Source organism: Heterodontus francisci, chromosome 3 (assembly GCF_036365525.1).
Source record: "Heterodontus francisci isolate sHetFra1 chromosome 3, sHetFra1.hap1, whole genome shotgun sequence".
Taxonomy (NCBI): Eukaryota; Metazoa; Chordata; class Chondrichthyes; order Heterodontiformes; family Heterodontidae; genus Heterodontus; species Heterodontus francisci.
Genome location: NC_090373.1, coordinates 20,898,428 through 20,921,209, shown reverse-complemented (window position 1 = coordinate 20,921,209; position 22,782 = coordinate 20,898,428). Strand labels below are relative to the sequence as shown.

Sequence of the window (22,782 nt, the reverse complement as noted above, 5' to 3'; positions counted from 1 at the left end):
TTAGTGATACTGCAGAGGTATTGGAGAGAAATATTAAGAAGGGCCCACGAGACTACAGTGGCTGTACATGCTGGTGTATGAAAGACCAAAGCCCGCATAAGATAGCAGTTTGACTGGACAAAACTCTACAAAGAAATGGTGGCATATTGCGAGATTGCCACATGTGCCAGGTTGAGGGGAAACCCCAACCTACAGTGAAACCTGCACCCCTAAGTCCTGTACCGGTGTTAGGAGGACCCTCAAGGAGAGGTGAACTGTAAAGGGACCCCCGCCGAGAACAAAAGGGGACAGGCAGGAACACGGCTGGCAAAAGCTTAGACAAGAAGGGGAAAAAGTAACCAAGAGGACAGGTTAAAGGAAGTCTGGAAGGAATCCCAGATGAAAACCCCTACTGTTCGGTCAGTCAACTCCGTAGGATTTGAAAAGTTAGACTCCACATCCTCCTACGTAAATGCAGACTCTAGAAGCACCCCACCAGAACTGCTAACAGCATTTACAGAAACCTGCAGAGACAAAGACGTCTAGCGGGCAGAGAAACTGTGAGGATGATGCCTCACCTAGTCGAAGTGCTGCAGGTGAGGGCAGTTGAGTCTGCACAAATACCTGCAGGCAGGAGTGTCCCAGAGAACAAAGGGGAGATTAACAAAGAATCCTGCCCCACAGTCAGAGAAAAAAGGAACCACCCATCCCTGAAGTCAAAAGCCTTTGCGTGACTCAGCAAAGCACTGAAAGAGAGTGTAGGATAGACCCGCCCACTACTGACTCACTTGGAAAAAATTCCAATTTAGGGCTAATTAAATCTATCTTCCCCACCCCACCAACCCCTTGGCAGACCTCAACAAGAACAAAGACCCTAGGCAGTCAGGGCAATGGGCGAACTGAAGAAAAACTTCCCCAAAGAACCCCATGTATACTCAGATGACAAAAAGTGGGCAATTAAAGCAGCACTGGCACCAAGAAAAGACAGGCAATTTTAATAAGCTTTAGTATTTATGAATGAATGGAAATGAATGAGAGAAATTCATGGTTTCTTCTGTATCTTGTATTTTCTCTCAACCTTTTTAATGAAATGCCCTTTTCTGACATCGCATTTCATTCCCCTGAGTATGGAGGAGTCATGCAGGCCCCCGCCTGCCAAGGATGAAGCATTATTAATTTCACCACATGGACATTAAATTTCAAATTGTTGCTGGGAAGAAGAGAAGGCCTGTTACAAAGACTGCCAGACCTTGGCTGGAAAAAAGACACTGGCATATTAACAGACAGTGCTTGGAAAGGACAAAGGACCATTCTCTGACACACAATACACAGAGCCAAGACATGGTCAGACCAGTTAGTCACATGACTAACCTGCCTGGCAACCTGGGGGTTGCTGAATTGTACAGTTTGAACTGAGAGTCTGGAGAAAGCTGTTTGCTCCTGGATTGAAAAGACCTCTCCTGGCTGACTTGTCACAGCCTCTTCTGTCTGCTCGTAACTCTTTCTCACGGAACTCCAAAAGCCACTGAAGACACATGAACCCCAAGAGAGAGAAGTCTCCTACAGTGAATAAGGTTTAAGAAGAATACTGGGTCCCAACGAAAATCAAGATCTACCTACTAAGGACTATACAGTGAGCTCGAAGCACAGTAACAAAAAACCCTCTTCAGAGATGGCCTCAAACTTTTCCCCTTTATTTTTCTTCTGCTCTTTCTGTGCCTATCTGCATGTGTGTATCCCGTATGCATGCTAGCATGAGCACATTATGAAGGCGTTAACTGAATTAGAGTTTAAGTTTAATAAATTTCAATCTTTCTTCTTTAAATCGAAGAAAACCTGTTTATGCTGGTTTCGTTGCCTTATAATTGGAAAGCAGTGAACAAGGATTCACCAAGGGGGAGCTAAAAACACGGTGTGTTTAAAATAAAACGCTGTTACAGTAAGACCAGGTGAAGGCTGAAAGGGAACCAGAGACCTCTTTCTCACCTGGTCGTAACAGAAATTTGGGTGCTAGCGTCTGGAATTGGACCACAAACGAGAGAAATTGGAAGTGGGAAGCCAAATTGTTCCCAATCAACAAAAAAACCACAAGATTTCAATCCAGGTTTTCTTGTGATTTTGTGTGATTGAATACTAACATGTCTGCAACTGAGCTAGTAGCTCTCCAAGCCAGGGTGAAGTAAGTTGGGATAAGTTAAAAGCACTGTCTATGGAGGAGTTGAGGAAAATGGCTGAGCAGTGTGGGATCACTGCACGTGGCAAGGCTAGAAGTCTGAACTCCTAAGACTATTGGCCAACCATTTTTCCCTTGAATCTGAAGAAGCAGAAACAGGGTTAGAAGCAGAATCCATCAGGGTATTGTTAGCAAAGATACAATTGGAACAAAGGAAACTTGAATTAAAAGACAGAGAATGAGAAAGAGAGAGACAGGAGAGAGACAAGAGAGAAAGAGCCTTCCAGAAGGAACGTGAAGAGAAAGAGAGGCGAGAGAGAGGGAGAGAGATAAAGACAGGAGAAGGAATGAGAGTGAGAGGAGTCAGAGAGAGAAATAATATTCCGGAAGGAATGTGAAGAAAGAGAGCTGAAGTGGCTTGAGTTAACTAGGGGGTGACAGAGTAACCCCAGTGAAAGCATGGCCAATATGGAGCAGCGTAATTCAGGGCTGGGTACAGAATTTTTAAAGCTAGCTCAACTAATTCCAAAATTCAATGAGGAAGATGTGGAACCATTTTTGTGTCTTTTGAGAAACTGGCAAGGCAGCTAAAATGGCCAGCTGAGATCTGGTCTCTTTTACTGCAAAGCAAGCTAAGTGGAAAAGCCCATGAGGTTTATTCCCTGTTGCCAGATGAGAGTTCATCGAATTATGAACTGACCAAAAAAGGCTATCCTCAGGGCATATGAATTAGTACCCGAAGCCTATCGCCAAAAGTTTAGAACCCTCAAGAAGCAAGCTAATCAAATCTGTCTGGAGTTTGAAAGAAGTAAGCAGCTGGCTTTTGACCAGTGGCTGAGGGCTCTTAAAATACAGCTCAGCTATGAGAATCTCAGAAAACTAATTCTGTTAGAGGAATTTAAACACTTTCTCCCACTCTCCAGAAAGCCCCATGTCGAGGAGCAGCTGGTTCAGCGAGCCTGGCAGGTGGTTGTTCTAGCTGATGAGTTTGCTTTAATTTATAAGTCAGTTCCCAGGGGAGAACCTTTCCTAGTCATCCCCACAAATCTGAAAAGGACAAAGGGTGGGAAGGGTATATCTGCCCAGGCAGTCCTCGAAGAGAAAGGAAAGCAGGAAACACAGGAGGTCCTCCTCTAGCCAAAAAGGAAGGTATTGTGAACAAGAGTGAGACCCGACGACTTGTGTGCTTCCATTGTAATAAAGCAGGGCATTTAAAAGCTGACTGCTGGAAACTAAAGGGAAAACCTATAGGGTTAATCAGGGCACACCCGCTCAGTGAAGAAGCGAACCTGATGGAGTGGGTAGCACTCTCACCTCTGAGGCCAAAAGGTTGTGAGCTGAAGTCCCAATCCAGACATGCTAGTCTAATATCTGAAATAAAACAAGAAATGCTGGAAATACTCAGCAGGTTTGGCAGCATCTGTGGAGGGAGAAGCAGAGTTAACGTGTCAGGTCAGTGACACAGTGGGTTTTATTTTAGTCTAATATCTGTTGTGGGGTGGTTATTGGAATCTGTAATTAAGGACAGAATGACTGAGCACTTAACATTTGAGCTGATAAAAGAAAGCCAATATGGATTCATAAAGGGTAGATCATGTTTATTGAAGCTGATTGAATTTTTTGAAGAGGTGACTGAAGTAGTGGACAGGGGAATGTCTATGGAAGCTATTTGTATGAACTTCCAGAAGGTGTTCAATAAGTTTCCACAAAAGGGACTGTTAGCTGAAATTAAAACTCTTGAAATTGAACACAAGTTACTGACCTAGTTCGGAGATTGGATAGGCAGTTGAAGGCAGACAACAGGGATAATGGGTATAGAGTCATTTATGGCATAGAAGGAGGCTATTTGGCCCATTGAGTCCATGGCAGCTCTCCATAGAACTATGCTGTCAATCCCAGTCCCTGACTCAATCCCCATAGTCCTGCAAGTCTATTTCTCTCAGGTGGCCATCCAATTTCCTCTTGAAGTCACTGATCATCTCCACTTCCATCACCCTCGTGGGCAGCGAGTTCCGGGTCATTATCACCCACTGCGTAAAAAAAAGTGTTTCCTCATATTCCCCCTGCCCAAAACTTTCATGCCGTGTCTCCTAGTCCTTGTACCATCAGTTAATGGGAACAGTTTTTCCTTGCCTAACTTATCTAAGCCTGTCATAATCTTGTTCACTTCTTTTAAATCTCCCCTCAATCTCCTTTGTTCTAAGGAGAACAAATCCAGCTTTTCCAATTTAACCTTGTAACTAAAATTCCCATCCCTGAAGCCATTCTGATAAATCTCCTCTGCACCCTCTCAAGGGCTCTCACATGCAATAAATGCTGGCCTGGCCAGCGATGCCCACATCCCATGAATGAATAATAAAAAAATCCTTCCTGAAGTGTGGTGACCAGAACTGGACGCAATACTCCAGTTGGGGCCTAACCAGAGCTTTATAAAGGTTCAGCATAACTTCCCTGCTTTTGTACTCTATGCCTCTATATATGAAGCCCAAGATCCCATTTGCTTAACTAACCAATCTCTCAATATGTCCTTCCACCTTCAAAGATCTATGTACTCAAATTAGAAGGAGGTGACTTGTGGTGTCCCTCAAGGATCTGTGCTGGGGCCTCAACTATTCACTATATTGATTAATGACTTCAGTAACACAACAGAGAGCCATATATCCAAGTTTGCTGATGACATAAAGATTGGTGGTATACTCAATGGTGTAGGCGGGAAAATAAAATTACAAAGAGTCATTGATAAACTAAGTGAATGGGTAAAAGTGTGACAGATGGAAATCACCGCATTTAAGTGTGACATCATCCATTTCAGACCTGAATATTATTTCAATGGTGAAAAGGGGTGCTCTAAAGAGATTTCGGAGTTCATGTACACTGATCACTAAAATGTAGCAGTCAGGTACAAAAATTAACAAAAAGGCTAATACTTAGAGGGCTAGAACATAAAGCAGAGGAAGCTTTCCTGCATCTGCACAAAGCACTGGTTACACCACATGTGGAGTACTGTCGACAGTACTGGTCACTGCACCTCAGAAAAGATATATTGGCCTTGGAAGGAATGTAGGGCAGATTACCAGGGCTTCAAGAGTTAAATTATGAGGAGAGATGGCATAAACTGGGCTTGTATTCCCTGGAAGACACAACTTACATAGAAGTTTCAACACAGAAACCAGCCATTCGTCCCAACCAGTCGATGTTAATGTTTACTTTCCAGGTGAACAAATAGTGCTAACCACATCCACCTGCCTTGTTCCCAGATGCATTCACCTACTTTTCCTTCCTGTACCTATCTAATCTAATCTTGAATGTTCTTTTTGTTTCTGTTTTAGCCTTTCATCTTGGCATGAATTCCATAGCCACACAACTCTGTGTAAAGAAGTTCCTCAAACTCTCTGTTCTAATTTCCTCCAGAAACCTCCTTATGTAACCAAGATTTAGTCACTCCTCCTAATATCTCCTTCTTGGGCTTGCTGCTGATTTTTGTCTGGTTCTGCTACATTTTTCTATGTTAAAGATGCTGTATCTATGTGGCATCTTACTGGAACCTAATTTTTGACCTCTCACCTCCTGGAAACAATCTGCTTCTACCTACCCTGTCTCAGCCTTTCATAGTTTTAAACACGTCTATCATTTTCCACTTTAATATGTCTTGTTCTGATGAAAAAGCCCCTTTATTTTAAGTATTTCGTTGCAATTGTATTTCCTCATATCCAAGCAGCACATCCTGGTGAATCTGGGCTGAACCCTCTCCAACGCGTCAATAACTTTCCTTTTGTGTGGAGCCTAATACGACACACAGCAGTCAGGTTTACTAAGGTTTTATGTGGGCTCGTTAGTACCTCTTGGCTTTTACATTCTATAATCACTTGAGATAAAACCTAGGATCCTATTCGCTTTTTTTTTTAAACAGCCTTATCGACTTGAGGTGCTGCCTTCATTGTCCTGTGAGCCTGTAGATCCAAGCACCTCTGTCGTTCCAGATCACCGAGCCTACATCCATTCAGAGCATAACTGCTGCTTTTTAGTTACCAAAATGCAACCAATTTGATTGTGGAGTTTAGGATTTTGAAAGGAATTGTTGGGAAATAGAACCCTTTTCTGTCAGTGGGGGAGTCTGGGACAAGGGAACATAACTTTAAATGTAGAGCCAGGCCATTCTGGAGAAAAGTTAGGGAACACTTCTTCACACAAAGGGTGGTAGAGGTGTGGGACTCCTTCCCCCCAAAAGCAGTAGATGCTAAATCAATTAATAATTTTAAATCCAAGGTTGGTAGATTTCTGCATTGTATTAGGGGCATAATAATACCACGATCTAACTGAATGGTGAAACAGGCTCAATGGGCTGAATGGCCTCCTCTCGTTTCTATATCTACAAGGCCGAAATATGCCACTGTACTCTTTCACTACAGGCTTAATTTTCTCTAGAACAAAAGCAAAATACTGTACATGCAGGAAATCTGAAATAAAAACAGAAAATGCTGGAAACTCAGCAGGTCAGACAGCATCTGTGGAGAGAGAAACAGTTAATGGGGGTAGTTTTAACCCCCAAAGACACATCTGTCCTTGTGATCTCTCCTTGCTAGTGATCTCTTCTTGCTAGTGATCTCTTGCCCACATGGCCTCCCTCCCGCCCTGGTGAACTCTGCTGACCCCGGCTGCCACTTGGAAATGGAGTGAGAAAAAAAATCAAATGAGGTGCTCCTGTTAAATTCAGCAGGAACTCCGCATTCCCAATAGATCAGGGCCATTAAAAGTCACCCCACAGCCTCAAACATCGGGGTCAAAGTTTCAGGTCAATGCCTTTCATCAGAATTGGAAAAAAAAATTTCCAGATGTAACAGTTTTTAAGCAAGAACAAAACCAGGGAAATGGGGGAAGGGAAGGATAGAAAAGAAGGAAAGGTCTGTGAAAGGGTGGAAGCAGGAGAGATTAAATGACAGAAAAGAAAGATGGTGAAAGGCAAAAGGGAGTGGTAATGGGACCAGTAAAGAAAGAAAAGATGGGTCCAATGGAGGTGTAAGTGGTTCCAGCAGGACAGCAGCATGGAAAATCTGGCAAAAAGAAGGCTCCTGTAGCCTAGGAATGTGGGGGCAAAAGGTAGTTAGACCCCAAGGTTGCAGACCACCCCATTGGCCATGTACTGACAGGGGATCCCCATCCCAAGCACCAGTCCCCACTTCCTCCACTCCCAGTGACTCTGTCATTGTTTAAAGGGTGTTTATGTCCAACAACTTCCAGTTCTGATGAACAGTCATCGGCCTGAAATGTTAACTCTGTTCCTCTCTCCACAGAGGCTTCCTGACTGGCTGAGTGTTTCCAGCATTTTCTGTTCTTCAGTTTCCTCAGGATTGTTGATCAGCTTCAGCTCTAGCGTGAAGAATTGTGTCAATAATCACATTTATTCCCTCAGTCTACACTCCCCACAGACTTATCCATTTAGAAGGAGAAAGCATAGCTGATTGGATTCCAGGTTCTGGTTTGGTATCTTACATTTGGTTATCCTGGCAAGAATCTTATCATTTTCTTTTGTTTACCCGGAGAGTGGGCAGAATGTAGAACTTGCTACCACAAAGAGTAGTCTAGGCGAATAGCATAAACACATGAGGGAGAAAGAACAGGTTTTATTGATAAGGTGAGATGAAGAGGGGTGGGAGGAGGACTGTGTGGAACATAAACACCAGCACGGACCAGTTAGTCCTGTTCCTGTGCTGTAAGTTCGATGCAATATTTGTCTGATTACAATGGAAACCCAAACCTTGCTAAATCTCTCAGGATGCTAACTTGACTTCTGGTTGTCTCTAGTCGCTCACAAGAGGGAGATCAAGGTATCTCTTGACTGAGATTCTTCTTCTTCTTAGGCAGTCCCTCAGAAACGAGGATGACTTTCTTCCACTCCAGGGTTGTGGGTCCTTAGGTGAGTGAATAGTCCAATTCTGGATCCCCACACTCTGCCAGAGGTGGGGGAGGTGATGTTTGATGAGGCGAATGAATGGGATGTTCGAAATTCCGAATGCTCCTTCCGCTGTTTGCGTTTGGTCGTTGCCTGGCATGTCGACATTGTTTGAACTGGCTGGCACCTTTGCGGATGCTTCTTCTCCATTTTGGGCGGTCTCGGGCAAGAGATTCCCATGAATCAATGGAGGTGTCACATTTTTTCAGGGAGGCTTTAAGGACATTCCTTGTAGCGTTTCCTCTGCCCTCTTGGTAGCCTCTTGCCGTGACGAAGCTCAGAGTAGAAATCTTGCTTTGGGAGTCTTGTGTCAGGCATGAGGACGATGTGGCCCGCCCAACGTAACTGACTAGTCATGACCAGTGTCTCGATACTGAGGATGTTGGCCTGAGAGAGGACACTAATATTGGAGCTCCTGTCCTGCCACTGAATTTGCAGGATCTTGCAGAGGTAAGATATATTTCCAGGGCTTCGAGATGTCTGCCGGACAGTGTTCAAGTTTCCAATGCATACAGGAGGGCAGGTAACTCTGCAGCCCTGTAGACCATAAGCTTGGTGGCAGGTTTGAGGTCTTTGTCGTCAAACACTCTTTTCCTCTTTTTTGCACTGAAATTATTGCATATCTGGAGCATCAATAACTACCCAATAACTATCGAACATGTGGGAAGAGGAGCTTCCACCATCAGTTCATTATTTTGGTAGAGGAAACTTAGAGAGTCACTTTACCCCAAAAAGAACACTGGAAATTCTAGTACTAATAAATTCTTCCCTCAACTGCAGAGTCATCAATAAGTTAGTCTGTGTGATAGATGGGAATGATGTGATGGAATCTAAGCAAGTCACCAGGTTTAGGGTATGTTACTCTGTTGCAGCATGTTAATTTAACAATCCACAGTGCTGCAATCCCCATAACCAGTGGCACAGCAACAGGGACGAATGAAGATGCATCTTTATTTCCCTCTTGTTACGACTAGGTGAGCAAGGGGTCTCGGGTTCCCTCTCAGCCTTCATCTAGTCTTACTGTAAGAAGGTTTAAATTTAAACACACCATGTTTTAACTCCCCCTTGGTGAATCCTTGTTCACTACTTTCCAATTATAAGGCAAAGAAACCAGCACAAACAGGCCTTCTTAGGTTTAAAGAAGAAAAGTTGAAATTTATTAAACTTGAACTTACACTCTAATTCGGTTGACACCTATCGATACATGATGCACCCACGCGAGCATGCATACGTGATACACACATGCAAATAGAGACAGAAAAGAGCAGAGGAAAAATAGAGTGAAAAGTTAAAGGCAATATCTGAAGAGTTTTTGTTACGGTTCTTCGAGCTCACTGTAGAGTCCTTGATTGGAGGTAGTTCTTGCTTTTTGTTGGGACCCAGTATTCTTCTTAAACTTTGTTCGCTGTAGGAAACTATTCTCTCTTGGGGTTCATGTGTCTTCAGTGGATTCAGAGGCTTGTGAGAAAGAGATGGGAATAGACAGGAGAGATCGTCTCAGTCCAGGAGCAAACAGACACTCTCTGAGTTCAAACGGTTTGTACAATTCAGAAAAACCCAGGTTGCCAAACAGGTTAGTCATGTGACTAACTGTCTTGGATTGTATCACCTGAGCAGTCTCTGGAATGCTCCTCTTACACACAATAGCTGGTGATCAAGGTCCATTGTGGGTTGAATGTGTCAGGGAATGGTCCTTTGTCCTCACAATCACTGTCTGTTTTCAAAAACAATTCATTCATGGGATGTGGGCGTTGCTGGCCAGGCCAGCATTTCTTGCCCATCCCTAATTGCACTAGACAAGGTGGTGGTGAGCTGCCTTCTTGAATCGCTGCAATCCATGTGAGGTAGTACGCCCACAGTGCTGTTAGGAAGGGAGTTACAGGATTTTGACCCAGTGACAGTGAAGGAACAGCGATATAGTTCCAAGTCAGGATGGTGTGTAACTTGGAGGGGAACTTGCAGGTGGAAGTGTTCCCATGCATTTGCTGCCCGTGTTCTTCAAGTTGGTAGAGGTTGCGGGTTTGGAAGGTGCTGTCTAAGGAGCCTTGGTGCGGTGCTGCAGTGCATCTTGTAGATGGTACAGAATGCTGCCACTGTGTGTCGGTGGTGGAGGGAGTGAATGTTTGTGGATGGGGTGCCAATCGAGTGGGCTGCTTTGTCCTGGATGGTGTCAAGCTTCTTGAGTGTTGTTGGAGCTGCGGCCATCCCGGCAAGTGGACAGTATTCCATTACACTTGTGCCTTGTAGATGGTGGACAGACTTTGGGGAGTCAGGAGGTGAGTTACTCGCCTCAGGATTTCTAGCCTCTGACCTGCTCTTGTAGCCATGGTATTTATATGGCTACTCCAGTTCAGTTTCTGGTCAATGGTGCCCCCTAGCATGTTGATAGTGGGGGATTCAGCGATGGTAATACTATTGACTGTCAAGGGGAGATGGTTAGATTCTCTCTTTGAGATGGTCATTGTTTGGCACTGGCGTGAATGTTACTTGCCACTTATCAGCCCAAGCCTGGATATTGTCCAGGTCTTGCTGCATTTCGACACGGACTGCTTCAGTATCTGAGGAGTTGCAAATGGTGCTGAACATTGTGCAATCATCAGCGAACATTCCCACTTCTGACCTTATGATTGTCGGAAGGTCATTGATGAAGCAGCTGAAGATGGTTGAGCCTAGGACACTACCCTGAGGAACTCCTGCAGTGATGTCCTGGAGCTGAGATGATTGACCTCCAACAACCACAACCATCTTCCTTTGCGCTAGGTATGACTCCAACCAGTGGAGAGTCTTCCTCCTGATTCCCATTGACTCCAGTTTTGCTAGGGCTCCTTGATGCCATTCTTGGTCAAATGCTGCCTTGATGTCAAGGGCAGTCACTCTCAACTCACCTCTTGAGTTCAGCTCTTTTGTCCATGTTTGAAACAAGGCTGTAATGAGGTCAGGAGCATGCAAATGTCTTTTCCAGCCACGGCTGATCTGGATAACAAGTCCTTTCTTCACTCCAGTAATAGTTTAAAATCTATGTTCGTGATAAAATTAATGTGCCTCGTTCTTGGCAGGTGGGGGCCTAGCATCACACTGTCTCTTTGTTCTATGCTTCCCGAGTTGAGTGTAGCCTTTTATCTTGACCCTTCCAAGGACAATGATTCCCATATTAGGCAAGATTTAGGATGCGTAGGATGGGGAAGGAAACTGCAGGGGATGGGAACAATCGAAATGTGGAGCTTATTCAAGGAGCAGCTACTGCGTGTCCTTGATAAGTATGTACCTGTGAGGCAGGGAGGAAGTTGTCGAGCGAGGGAGCCGTGGTTTACTAAAGAAGTTGAAGCGCTTGTCAAGAGGAAGAAGAAGGCTTATGTTAGGATGAGACGTGAAGGCTCAGTTAGGGCGCTTGAGAGTTACAAGCTAACCAGGAAGGATCTAAAGGGAGAGCTAAGAAGAGCAAGGAGAGGACACGAGAAGTCATTGGCGGATAGGATCAGGGAAAACCCTAAGGCTTTCTATAGGTATATCGGGAATAAAAGAATGACTAGAGTTAGATTAGGGCCAATCAAGGATAGTAGTGGGAAGTTGTGTGTGGAATCAGAGGAGATAGGGGAAGTGTTAAATAAATATTTTGCGTCAGTATTTACAGTAGAGAAAGAAAATGTTGTCGAGGAGAATACTGAGATTCAGGCTACTAGGCTAGATGGGATTGAGGTTCGCAAGGAGGAGGTGTTATCAATTTTGGAAAGTGTGAAAATAGATAAGTCCCCTGGGCCAGATGGGATTTATCCTAGGATTCTCTGGGAAGCTAGGGAGGAGATTGCAGAGCCTTTGTCCTTGATCTTTATGTCGTCATTGTCGACAGGAATAGTGCCGGAAGACTGGAGGATAACAAATGTTGTACCCTTGTTCAAGAAGTGGGGTGTAGAGACAGCTCTGGTAATTATAGACCTGTGAGCCTTACTTCGGTTGTGGGTAAAATGTTGGAAAAGGTTATAAGAGACAGGATTTATAATCATCTTGAAAAGAATAAGTTCATTAGCGATAGTCAGCACGGTTTTGTGATGGGTAGGTCATGCCTCACAAACCTTATTGAGTTTTTTGAGAAGGTGACCAAACAGGTGGATGAGGGTAAAGCAGTGGATGTGGTGTATATGGATTTCAGTAAGGCATTTGATAAGGTTCCCCACGGTAGGCTATTGCAGAAAATACGGAAGTATGGGGTTGAAGGTGATTTAGAGCTTTGGATCAGAAATTGGCTAGCTGAAAGAAGTGGTGGTTGATGGCAAATGTTCATCCTGGAGTTTAGTTACTAGTGGTGTACCGCAAGGATCTGTTTTGGGGCCACTGCTGTTTGTCATGTTTATAAATGACCTGGAAGAGGGTGTAGAAGGGTGGGTTAGTAAATTTGCGGATGACACTAAGGTCGGTGGAGTTGTGGATAGTGCCGAAGGATGTTGTAGGGTACAGAGGGACATAGATAGGCTGCAGAGCTGGGCTGAGAGATGGCAAATGGAGTTTAATGCGGAAAAGTGCGAGGTGATTCACTTTGGAAGGAGTAACAGGGATGCAGAGTACTGGGCTAATGGGAAGATTCTTGGTAGTGTAGATGAACAGAGAGATCTTGGTGTCCAGGTGCATAAATCCCTGAAGGTTGCTACCCAGGTTAATAGGGCTGTTAAGAAGGCATATGGTGTGTTAGCTTTTATTAGTAGGGGGATCGAGTTTCGGAGCCACGAGGTCATGCTGCAGCTGTACAAAACTCTGGTGAGACTGCACCTGGAGTATTGCGCGCAGTTCTGGTCACCGCATTATCGGAAGGATGTGGAAGCTTTGGAAAGGGTGCAGAGGAGATTTACTAGGATGTTGCCTGGTATGGAGGGAAGGTCTTACGAGGAAAGGCTGAGGGACTTGAGGTTGTTTTCATTGGAGAGAAGGAGGAGGAGAGGTGACTTAATAAAGACCTATAAGATAATCAGAGGGTTAGATAGGGTGGATAGTGAGAGTCTTTTTCCTCGGATGGTGATGGCAAACACGAGGGGACATAGCTTTAAGTTGAGGGGTGATAGATATAGGACAGATATGAGAGGTAGTTTCTTTACTCAGAGAGTAGTAGGGGCGTGGAACGCCCTGCCTGCAGCAGTAGTAGACTCGCCAACTTTAAGGGCATTTAAGTGGTCATTGGATAGACATATGGATGAAAATGGAATAGTGTAGGTCAGATGGTTTCACAGGTCGGCGCAACATCGAGGGCCGAAGGGCCTGTACTGCGCTGTAATGTTCTAAAAAAATTCAATTAGACTGGGACCAGTCACCATCGGAAATGATTACATTCATGCATATCTAGCATGCACAAATTGCTTTGCTATGGGAATTAAATCCCTTTCCTCAGTCATCCAGCAAGGCATATAAAAAGCAGTACAGCAAACAACAATGATGCACAAGTGCATTCTGGTGATCTGAGATGATAATACTTGTGTTTTCAGGCAAATCAGATTATCATGTTTTCATACTTTTACCACATGTGATGTGGATGGTTTTAAAGAAGATCAATGCTGTACAGGAACCACAACACAACAGTGAAGAGAAAATGTAGACTGTGAACTGCATGCGATAAGTGACGGAACAAAATTGGCAGTCATGAAATGGCCATTATGACATTACTACAGATTCTGTGAGGTCGATTGAATGGGAGCTCAAACATATACACATGCAAACCTAGGAGGTGTAGAAGATTAAACCAGGTGGCCACTGAGGAGTAGTGGTCTAAATACCACAAGTTTGAGCTTTTGCTAGTTATATCAATGCAATCCGAGTGCAATTTTAAACACAAGTGAGTTATGCCCAAAACAACTTACTTTGGGATTTTCCACGATCAGTCACGCTGGTTCAAGATTCAATTCACTTGGAACAGGCCCCATCCATAAAACTGGCATCGACCCCAGATCAGAATAGTGAATTTCCACCAACTGCATTGGTTCAGGAAGGCTCTTCAAATTGCACCAAGTTTCTTAGGCATACAGATACTATTAAGCATGTTTTAAAAGCTTTTTCATATCACTAAATATTTAATTTTACTAACAAACTGACTAGTGTACACCAATGAAACTAGCAAACGATTCAGTATTTTTAAGTGATTTTCAGTGATCTGAAATCAGATTGTTCATAGGTGGTGGACTGGCCACTTATGAGAAATGCTTATTTTTGCTGATAAACTGATTTTCAGCTGTACTAATCAAACTGCACCAGGTTACCACTATTAAATACATCAAGCAATACTTTTTAATGGAAAGAGAAAAGAGAAAAAATAATGTTCTATGATGCTTCCTGACTGTGCCAGTTCATGGAAGATTTCATGTCCGTGATTATGAAGTGAATCTTAGCAGAAACATGAAGCCTAACCTAACAAGCTTAATTTCAAGTGCATTTTGGGCTCAATTTCCTGATTGCACCTAAAGCAGAAACTCTACGGTATCCAGCCAAATACCAGCACCACCTCACCCCCCAACCCCCTGGTTAAGCTAGCGTCAAAAAGTTACCTTTTAACATTAAAACTACACAATCACACAGCTGCAATTTTAGTTCCAACAATTTACTGTATAGTCAAATCTACTAATCAGTTCACACACGTAAAGTAAAATTGGCGCTGAATAAAATGTAAAGGATAAACTTGTTTTGTTCTTTTTGACAAACAGTACAATCTTGTTTCTGGTATTATGAAATTTAGAAGATTAATACAAAAAAAGTACTTATATAATAATTAGCATTTGGTGAAGTTAATACTTGCACTTCTTTAAATTACAAACAAAAAGTTTACAAACTCTAGCAGATAGAAGCTGCGGATGGGATTGCGATCCAAATGATTACAAGGGAGTTTTTTGAACCCTGAACTCGGCATTGCCTACCTGAACCTTAATGCTTGTCCTGCTTTTTCTTGGTTAACCTACTACCAGACACCTGGAAAGGAACAAACAGAGAAACAAGCTTCAGCAGTGGGAAAAGCCAATGGTTGCACTTCAAATGTAACAGACTTGAAAACAGAACCGTTGCCCCTTAATGCAAAGAAAAAAAGTACGTTACTAAACAAATCTTAGCATGCAACTCCAGCTGCAAGACACTTGTTTGCACAAGCTATATAATCTGCTTGCATTTTCGTTACTATGAAAAAAGTAAACCACTCGCAAGGACAAAAATGCCATTATTTCAATATTTACCAGAAATTAAAGTATATAAGGATCAATAGCGCTTTTGATTATCCTGCAAAAATGATTGTACTGTAATTGCTTTCTGGTTTCCCTTTCACGATGCAGTTTACGAAATTGAGGTTTTAGCAAGAGTTGCATTACAATTATTGGTCGTTTTAGTCTTGTTTATCGGAAGCAGGGTTATATATTGAAAAGAAACAATGACATGGTCATTAGTTATCGCTAATTAGCCATTTTAATAACCTATAATTCCTACATTTGTTTATCACATTTTGGAAGGTTTACTTTTTTAACTGACAGTAACTGCGTCATTTGTAAATATTTAAAATAACTGTTGCATATGAGGCAAAATTATAGAGTTACGATTAGTGTTACCTTGTATTTGCAGGGTGTTTAACGTTTAGTCATCCTTTGAGTCCTGCGGTATATTCTCTTAATAATCAGCCATCATGTCTGATTGCCTCAAAAAGAAATATCAGCCCCTCTAAACTGCTTTCACGAACGGTGAAATTCAGATACATTAGCACTGGAAATTACAAATAAAGTCTTTTTAAAGGTGAATGTCAAACAATTGGGCAGTGACACTGATGATTTCCTGGCAAAGACAATTATTATCATCTCAATAATGCATTAAATGCCCTCTTTTTGAGTGAAGACAAAAATGGGTTTCCATGTAATACGCACATGTTGATGGGATATTTAATGTGCAGGAGAATTCAACAGTCCAAGGCATTTAGACAGTCTATAGTGGGAAGAGATCTTACCTCATTAATCTCCATTACATTGTTATGAGAGACATGCTAACACAAACAAGTCAATTAAGAGTTTTGCGTTTAGTAAGATCAAGCTTAGAGGATAGTTTAAAATCCATTTATTGCTCTAACATTTTCTGCATTAAAGTTTACTAAAGATGAGTCAAGTAAACAGATTAGCATGTTAACTTCTTTTTAAAGTTATTTACATCCACTGGGTGTTAATACAGCTTTTATGTTCTTACACAATGTAAAGTTCTTAAAAACCAACTAAGGGTTCGTTTTGGTTTATATTGTAGCAAACAGTTTAGGCATTTCCTGCAGAACAAAAGAGGCAGACATTTAAGAACTAGAATAAAATAATTCCAAATTTTAGTTCTTTACAAAAGAGTTCAGCTTTATTGACAAATTATGGCAAAATGTATTTGACAAATTAAAGTCACCTATTTAGATAAGCTTACACATGGAACTTTATGCAATTTTATCACCACATACAGGTTAAAACACCGAACAGATCACTTTAATAAAAGTTAGCTACATACATAGCTGATTGTTTTCAATTCCATTAAACATCATTTTTTTAAATTAAATTTTACAAATTAAATATTGAACATCTTAAACTGACAATTATTAAAAGAAGACAGTTTAAAACAACTTATCTACAACTTGTTAATCACCTATTTCAAAAAAAAATGTCTTGTTACAGTCTTCCATTATCCCTAAACAAGCATTCACCTTTAACAGGTGGGCTTGGAAACTTTAAACTTGTCACCAGTTCATGCTAGTTGAACATACTTCTACACATAGAACAATGAAAAAAAAAACAATTAAAAGGAACAGCATCCTTGTTGCATGTTCTATGGACTGACTTGTCCAATCTATCAGTTACTGTCATAAAGTAATGACAACATTTCATCAAAGTTTTAGGAAATAGCAGTGCACAAGGGTACCCAAGAGAAGCTATCCCTAGGCAAGAAAATAAATGAACTATTACTTGTCTTGTAGTTGTTTATGTGATGACCACAGGACACTCATGTAGTCATTGTGCTCATTGTGGGACAAGGGCTGCCTTCAATATCTACCATAGGGGTGTTCTCTGTAGGTCCCTCTTGACCTTGGGATTGGTGCCTTTAGGCTCGGTCGGGATGCAACCCACTCTTCTTGACCTTGGAAACAGAAAAGAAAATGTAAATCCTGATTAAAAAGGCAAATTCAGTGAAACACGGCTATTCCATGGGTTAATGCAATGCATGGGTTAATCAGTCACATGTATATGCGTGTTATTGCTTACAGGCTTAAGGGGGGAAAAAATTCAAGATGGTGGAGAATTATCCTCAGGGAAAGGATTTGTCAATAGTTTCCCCAACAAGCACTAAGAGTTTTGATAATGCATCTGCAGAATAAGTAACGGTCAGAGATTAAGATGTCAATAACTTGACGGCTGAGGGGTTTCAGGCAAAGGAGAAGCTTTGAAACCTATAATGGCAACAAAGGAGACAATTAGAGATCTAGGCCTGGAGTTTCTGCTATGTTTCACTGTTTTCTTTCGCACAATTCGTCAGAAATCGGCAAAATCAGTGGAAAAGGTCGTGGAATTTTAAGCACAAATTACGTTGAGTTAAATTTGAGTTTCTGCAATCTTTTGCGCTGGTTTAAAAAAAATCACACTAGAAGCCAGAGCCGCCCACAAAACTAGCCATACCCCCAGGATGAATTAATCACCGTAGGAAGTTTCTGCTGATTGCACCCATTAATGGTCCTTCAAGGAGGCTCCAAAGGTTAAGTGGCACTCAAAAGCTTTTGAATGCATTTTGTTAAAATTTACAAATTTGTTAAAAGCTTATGAATGCATTTTAAAAAAAATTACAAAGAAACTACCTGCTGTGCACTAATAGAACCAGCAAATGGTTCTGTATATTTAAAAGCCATTTTCAGTTATTTAAATTTGGGTTACTCCGAGGTGATGGTCTCGATATTCTGATTAAAGTGCTTTTTTTGTGATAAATCCATTTTCAGCTGTATTAATAAAACTGCACCAAGTTACCACTCAATATGTCAAGGAGTATATTTTAATAAAACATTTTTTAAAATTACATTCTAAAACGCTGCCTGACTGTGTTAATTCATGGACGATCCTGCATTCGGCGAAATGCAAATGAGTTTGAGCGGATAGACGTGGAAAAAACAAAGCTTCTCAAAATGGGCATCTTTTTGGGAGCAATTTGCACCTGGATCATCGATTGCACCAAAGACGGAAACTCAATCCCGTACTGTTGGTGACACTGAGATATCTGAGCCTGGGCTGTAAGGAGAAGCTTTTTATGTTGTCTGATGCAACATAAATGAGATGCGTGGAGTTCAATTGATTGAAGATCTCAAACAGGTTTATTACAGCTAACTATTATATACAGCACAGAGCTAACTATTTACAGAAGCTGACTCTTGGTGTTACAGTACAGAGTGTGTCTAGCATGTAGTCACATGATTACATACTGGTACTTGGCTCATTCGCATACTAAGATCTTAAAGGTGCATTACTCTTAAAGGCAATAATACAACATGGCTGTTCTACTCACTAATCCCCAATATCAGTATATTAAACTTTAGGAGAATGTGTGGTGAGGTGGAAATTATCTTCGCTGGGACTGCCTGGATAGAAAGAATGATTGTCAGTTTTCAGCGCTGCCTCCTCAGTATAGAATGGAGTGGAAAAATCCTCATCATCTCTGAAGACTCAGTGTTTCCTATTCTCTCTCTCTGTCTCTCCCCTTCTCTCGGACTCTCCAGCTATTACCAGGTGTAGCAAAATTCAACTTGCTTATTTCAATTACGCATACAGCAGACTGTGTCATTGAACAAAGGTTAACATTGGCCTGCATCCTGCTTTAATTCCCAGCATTGTTTCTTTGATTTAAAAAATAAGTTAGTTTGTTAATTGTGAAGACTTATGTGTTTGATACAAGTGTGTTAAATGCTCGCATTAACCACATTCAGTCATCACTGAATTTATAAAATTTTTGCTCATACTGTTTCTTAGATATATGTAATAATTATTGCCAAATGTGTCCAGGACTGTCGGTGTCATGGATCTACAGAAATGTTTAAGGTTCAAACCAGTATTTGGACATGAGATATTGGGCTGAATTTTACTGGACCCCTGACGTTGGGGGTCATGGCAGGGTGGAGCCTGGAAAATAACTCTGGGAGAGGCCCGTCACGGGCTTCGATGCCGGGAAGGCCCCGCCCCATATTACCGCTGGTGGTGAGGCCTTGTGGTCTAGGGGGTGGTGGGAAGGGGTAAAGGTCACAGTTAATTGATTTAAATGAATGAACAAATACTTACCTCGTCGCGATGGCCGTCCCGCTGTGATATTCTGGCCAATTGCCAGAACTCCCGCTCCTTTGGATCTCCGTTCGGAGATCCGAGGGGGGGGGGAACACTGGTGGGGGGGGGGGAGGAGTTACGTTTTCAGGGAGTGGGGGGAGGAGCTGGGTGAAACCTTCCCGATTGGTCTAGGGGGTGGTGGGAAGGGGTAAAGGTCACAGTTAATAAACTTTGCAGGGGGAAAGGTGGGGATCGTAATGTCACTTTTTTTGCGGGGGAGAGGGCAACTGATAAATTGTTCACTCATTGGTGGGTGGAAGAGGGTCTTGAAACCTTTACAGCCTACTCCTTCAAAAATGTAAATGAAGTGGAAGGGCTCTAAGTTCTTTAAAAATGGTGCCGGCGCCTGCGCAGAGGCACCGGATGCCATTGCTGGGGACAGAGCACCCGACCCCTCCACGTCATCGGGGATGGGAGGTTTGCCCCGGCCATGTAAATGAGCCGCCGTGCTTAATACCGTGGCGGCTCCGCGGAGTGAATCTCGTACGTGTGCCCCGCTGTTTTTGACCGAGCTGGAAAAATTCAGCCCATTGATTAAGCTATATGCATTTTAACAATATTCTTATTCAGAAATTGTAACTCCTTGAAGATGCATATCGGTATCACATTCAGTGATATGTACAACAACAACTTGCACTTATATAGTGCCTTTAATGCAGTAAAAACGTCCCAAGGCACTTTACTGAAGTACAAACTTTGACTCCATGCCAGGTCAGGAGTCATTAGCACAGCTGACCAAAAGCTTAGTCAAAGAGGTAGGTTTTGAGGAGCGACTTCGAGGAGGAAAGAGAGGTAGAGGCAGAAAGGTTTACAGAGGTATTTTCAGGGCCTAAGCAGCTGAAGGCAAGGCCGCCAATGGGCGAGTGATGAAAATCAGGGATGTACAAGAAATTGGAATTGGGGAAATGCAGAGGTCTTGAAGCATTGTAGGACCGAAGGAAGTTACAGAGATAGGGATGGAATAAGGCCATGGAAGGATTTGAACACAAGCAGTTTTCTTGTTACTAATTTAAGATGTTACTGTACATCAATTGTATATATTTTAGATAAGCTATTTTTCTCAATGATGTGCACAGAAGAACCTGCTGACAACAAAGAGGTCTAAGCATGTTTCCCGTTGAGCTTGATGTCTACATGAACCCATGGATTGATCACAGTTTTCTGGGTCTAAGTGAACTACTTTTATCTTATCCAGCTATGTCTAGCACTTTCATTAAATATTGAAGATAAGAAAGTCCGCCATGATAAATTAGGTGATATAGCCCATTGAATATATTTTATTGAATGGTGTCAACCGTGGCACAGTGGGCAGCACGCTCATCCCTGAGTCACAAGGTCCATGGCCAAGTCCCACTCTGGAAGCTTGAGTACATAATCTCGGCTGATACTCCCAGTGCAGTACTGAGAGAGTGCTGTACTGTCGGAGGGGCCGTCTTTCAGATGAGATGTTAAACTGTTTGCGCTCTCAGGGGAGTTCTCCCTGGTGTCCTGGCCAATATTTATCCCTCAACCACTACCACATAAAACAGATTATCAGATCGTTATCTCATTGACGTTTGTGGGAGCTTCCTGTGCGCAAATTGGTTGCCGCATTGAACAACTCTTCGATGGCTGTAATATTCTTCAGGATGTCCTGAGGTGGTGAAAGGCACTGAATTAATACATGTACTTCTTTCTATCTCTTCTATAAACAATGCACATTCAAACTTGGGTCGTGAAAACGGGTTCCAGGTCTCTCTCCATTGGGAGAATCAAGCTACAAAAGCTGTGAGGGCTGCCATTACATTTCCAATATGCAGGACATGACACAGAGGATACGTCTTACATTCCCTTTTCTTGATGACGTACAGTTGCCTTCAATTTGATGTCTGCCAGGAGAAAGGCAGAAGGCTGCAATAATTGAAATCTAAATATCCCTATCAGAAAGAAAACATTGCCTATGTTAAGGGCAAAACTCCCGACAACACAGCTATTAAAAAAAATCTAGTGGCACTGCCTGTATCCAAATCAAAGTCTATCAATCTGTATTCTGTGTCATGTTTAAGCAGTACAATTCTTCTGTTAAAAATATAAGTACAATATGTGGTGTACATGACTGACAGTTCCCATTCAGCCACACCTGCTTTGCTGATGTCAAATATTAATCAATGCAATGCTACTTTTCACACTGCAATGGTAATCAGTCAAGCATCTCTGCACAAAATGAATGTGTCACACTTTGCAACATACACAGTCCTACCCTTGAACATCTTTGATTAAGGTTCTTGGTCGTATGTTTTTCAAGGCACCATTTTGTTTTAAATCCACATGTTTCACTTGCCCTTTAATTAAATTTCCACCTTTTATTTTGCAGGGTCGACCATCAAACTATACTGTTTTGCTTTAAATACAAGTGAACCTTTCTACCAATATACCACAATCTTCAAATGCAGCACATATATATCACAAACAAATCAACTGTTTCAATACAGCTATCTGAAACACTGAAACCAAAGGAATACCAAGGTGGAATCATGTATTTGGCACATTCAGAAACAACCTTATGTTCTGCACTGGACTGCAGGCCTTAACAGTACTTGCAGTTGCAGCCATGTTGCACACTCCTTAGAGAAGAGGAGATTGAGAGGAAATTTGACAGAGGTGTCATGAAGACCCCCACCTGCCAAGAATGAGGCATATTAATTTTGACATATGAACATTAATTTTAAACTGTTGCTGGAGTGAAGAAATGACTTGTTTTATAAGAGATCACCGGACACTTGGCTGGAGGACATTTGCATTCTAAGCGATAGTGCTTGGAGAGACAAAAGAATTGCTCACTGATTCAATTAACAGAGATTGGGCTGGGCAATGGTGATCCACATCTTGTCGGGGTGGGAAACAACACTGCACCGCTCCCCCCACCCCCAACTCCACCGAGAGCTTTGGAATTCACAAATGCAGGAGTTTGTTTAAATAGTCACATGACTAACCTGCTGGCCAACTTGGAGTTTTGAATTGTGATCACGGGACAGTTTGGTCAAACTGCAGATTGTAACTGAACCTGGAACAAGACAGACTCTCTCCTAGCTGGCTCTCTCTCACTTTCACACAGGCCTTCAGACCCACTGAAGACACATTAACCTTAAGAGAGAAAAGACTCCTACATCGAAATAAGTTGAAGTGTACACTGGTCCCAATGAACAGCAAGACTTACCGGCAACCAAAGGCTCCACATTGAACTTAAGGGACCGCAAATAGCTACCAGATATTGCCTCAAACCTTTCCCCATTTATACTTCCTACTTTTTCTATCTCTATCTGCGTGTGTGTTTATCACGTATGCATGCTAGTGTGGTCGCGTCACGTATTCGTAGT

General features: G+C 42.3%; 1 protein-coding gene across 5 annotated transcripts in view; it reads right to left on the bottom strand.

The window, feature by feature from the left end:
- The window catches only part of khdrbs2 (KH domain containing, RNA binding, signal transduction associated 2), a 902,011-nt gene that overhangs the window by 77,151 nt on the left and 802,078 nt on the right, over positions 1–22,782 (bottom strand). For 4 of the 5 annotated variants that reach the window (XM_068020150.1, XM_068020148.1, XM_068020149.1 and 1 more), the window contains one exon: positions 16,440–17,207. In XM_068020150.1, the coding sequence (XP_067876251.1) occupies positions 17,113–17,207 (95 nt within the window). In that variant the 3' untranslated portion in view covers positions 16,440–17,112. Of the gene's footprint in view, positions 1–14,989; positions 15,042–16,439; positions 17,208–22,782 lie in introns of those variants that run through there. The other variant, XR_010970474.1, reaches the window with a different exon arrangement.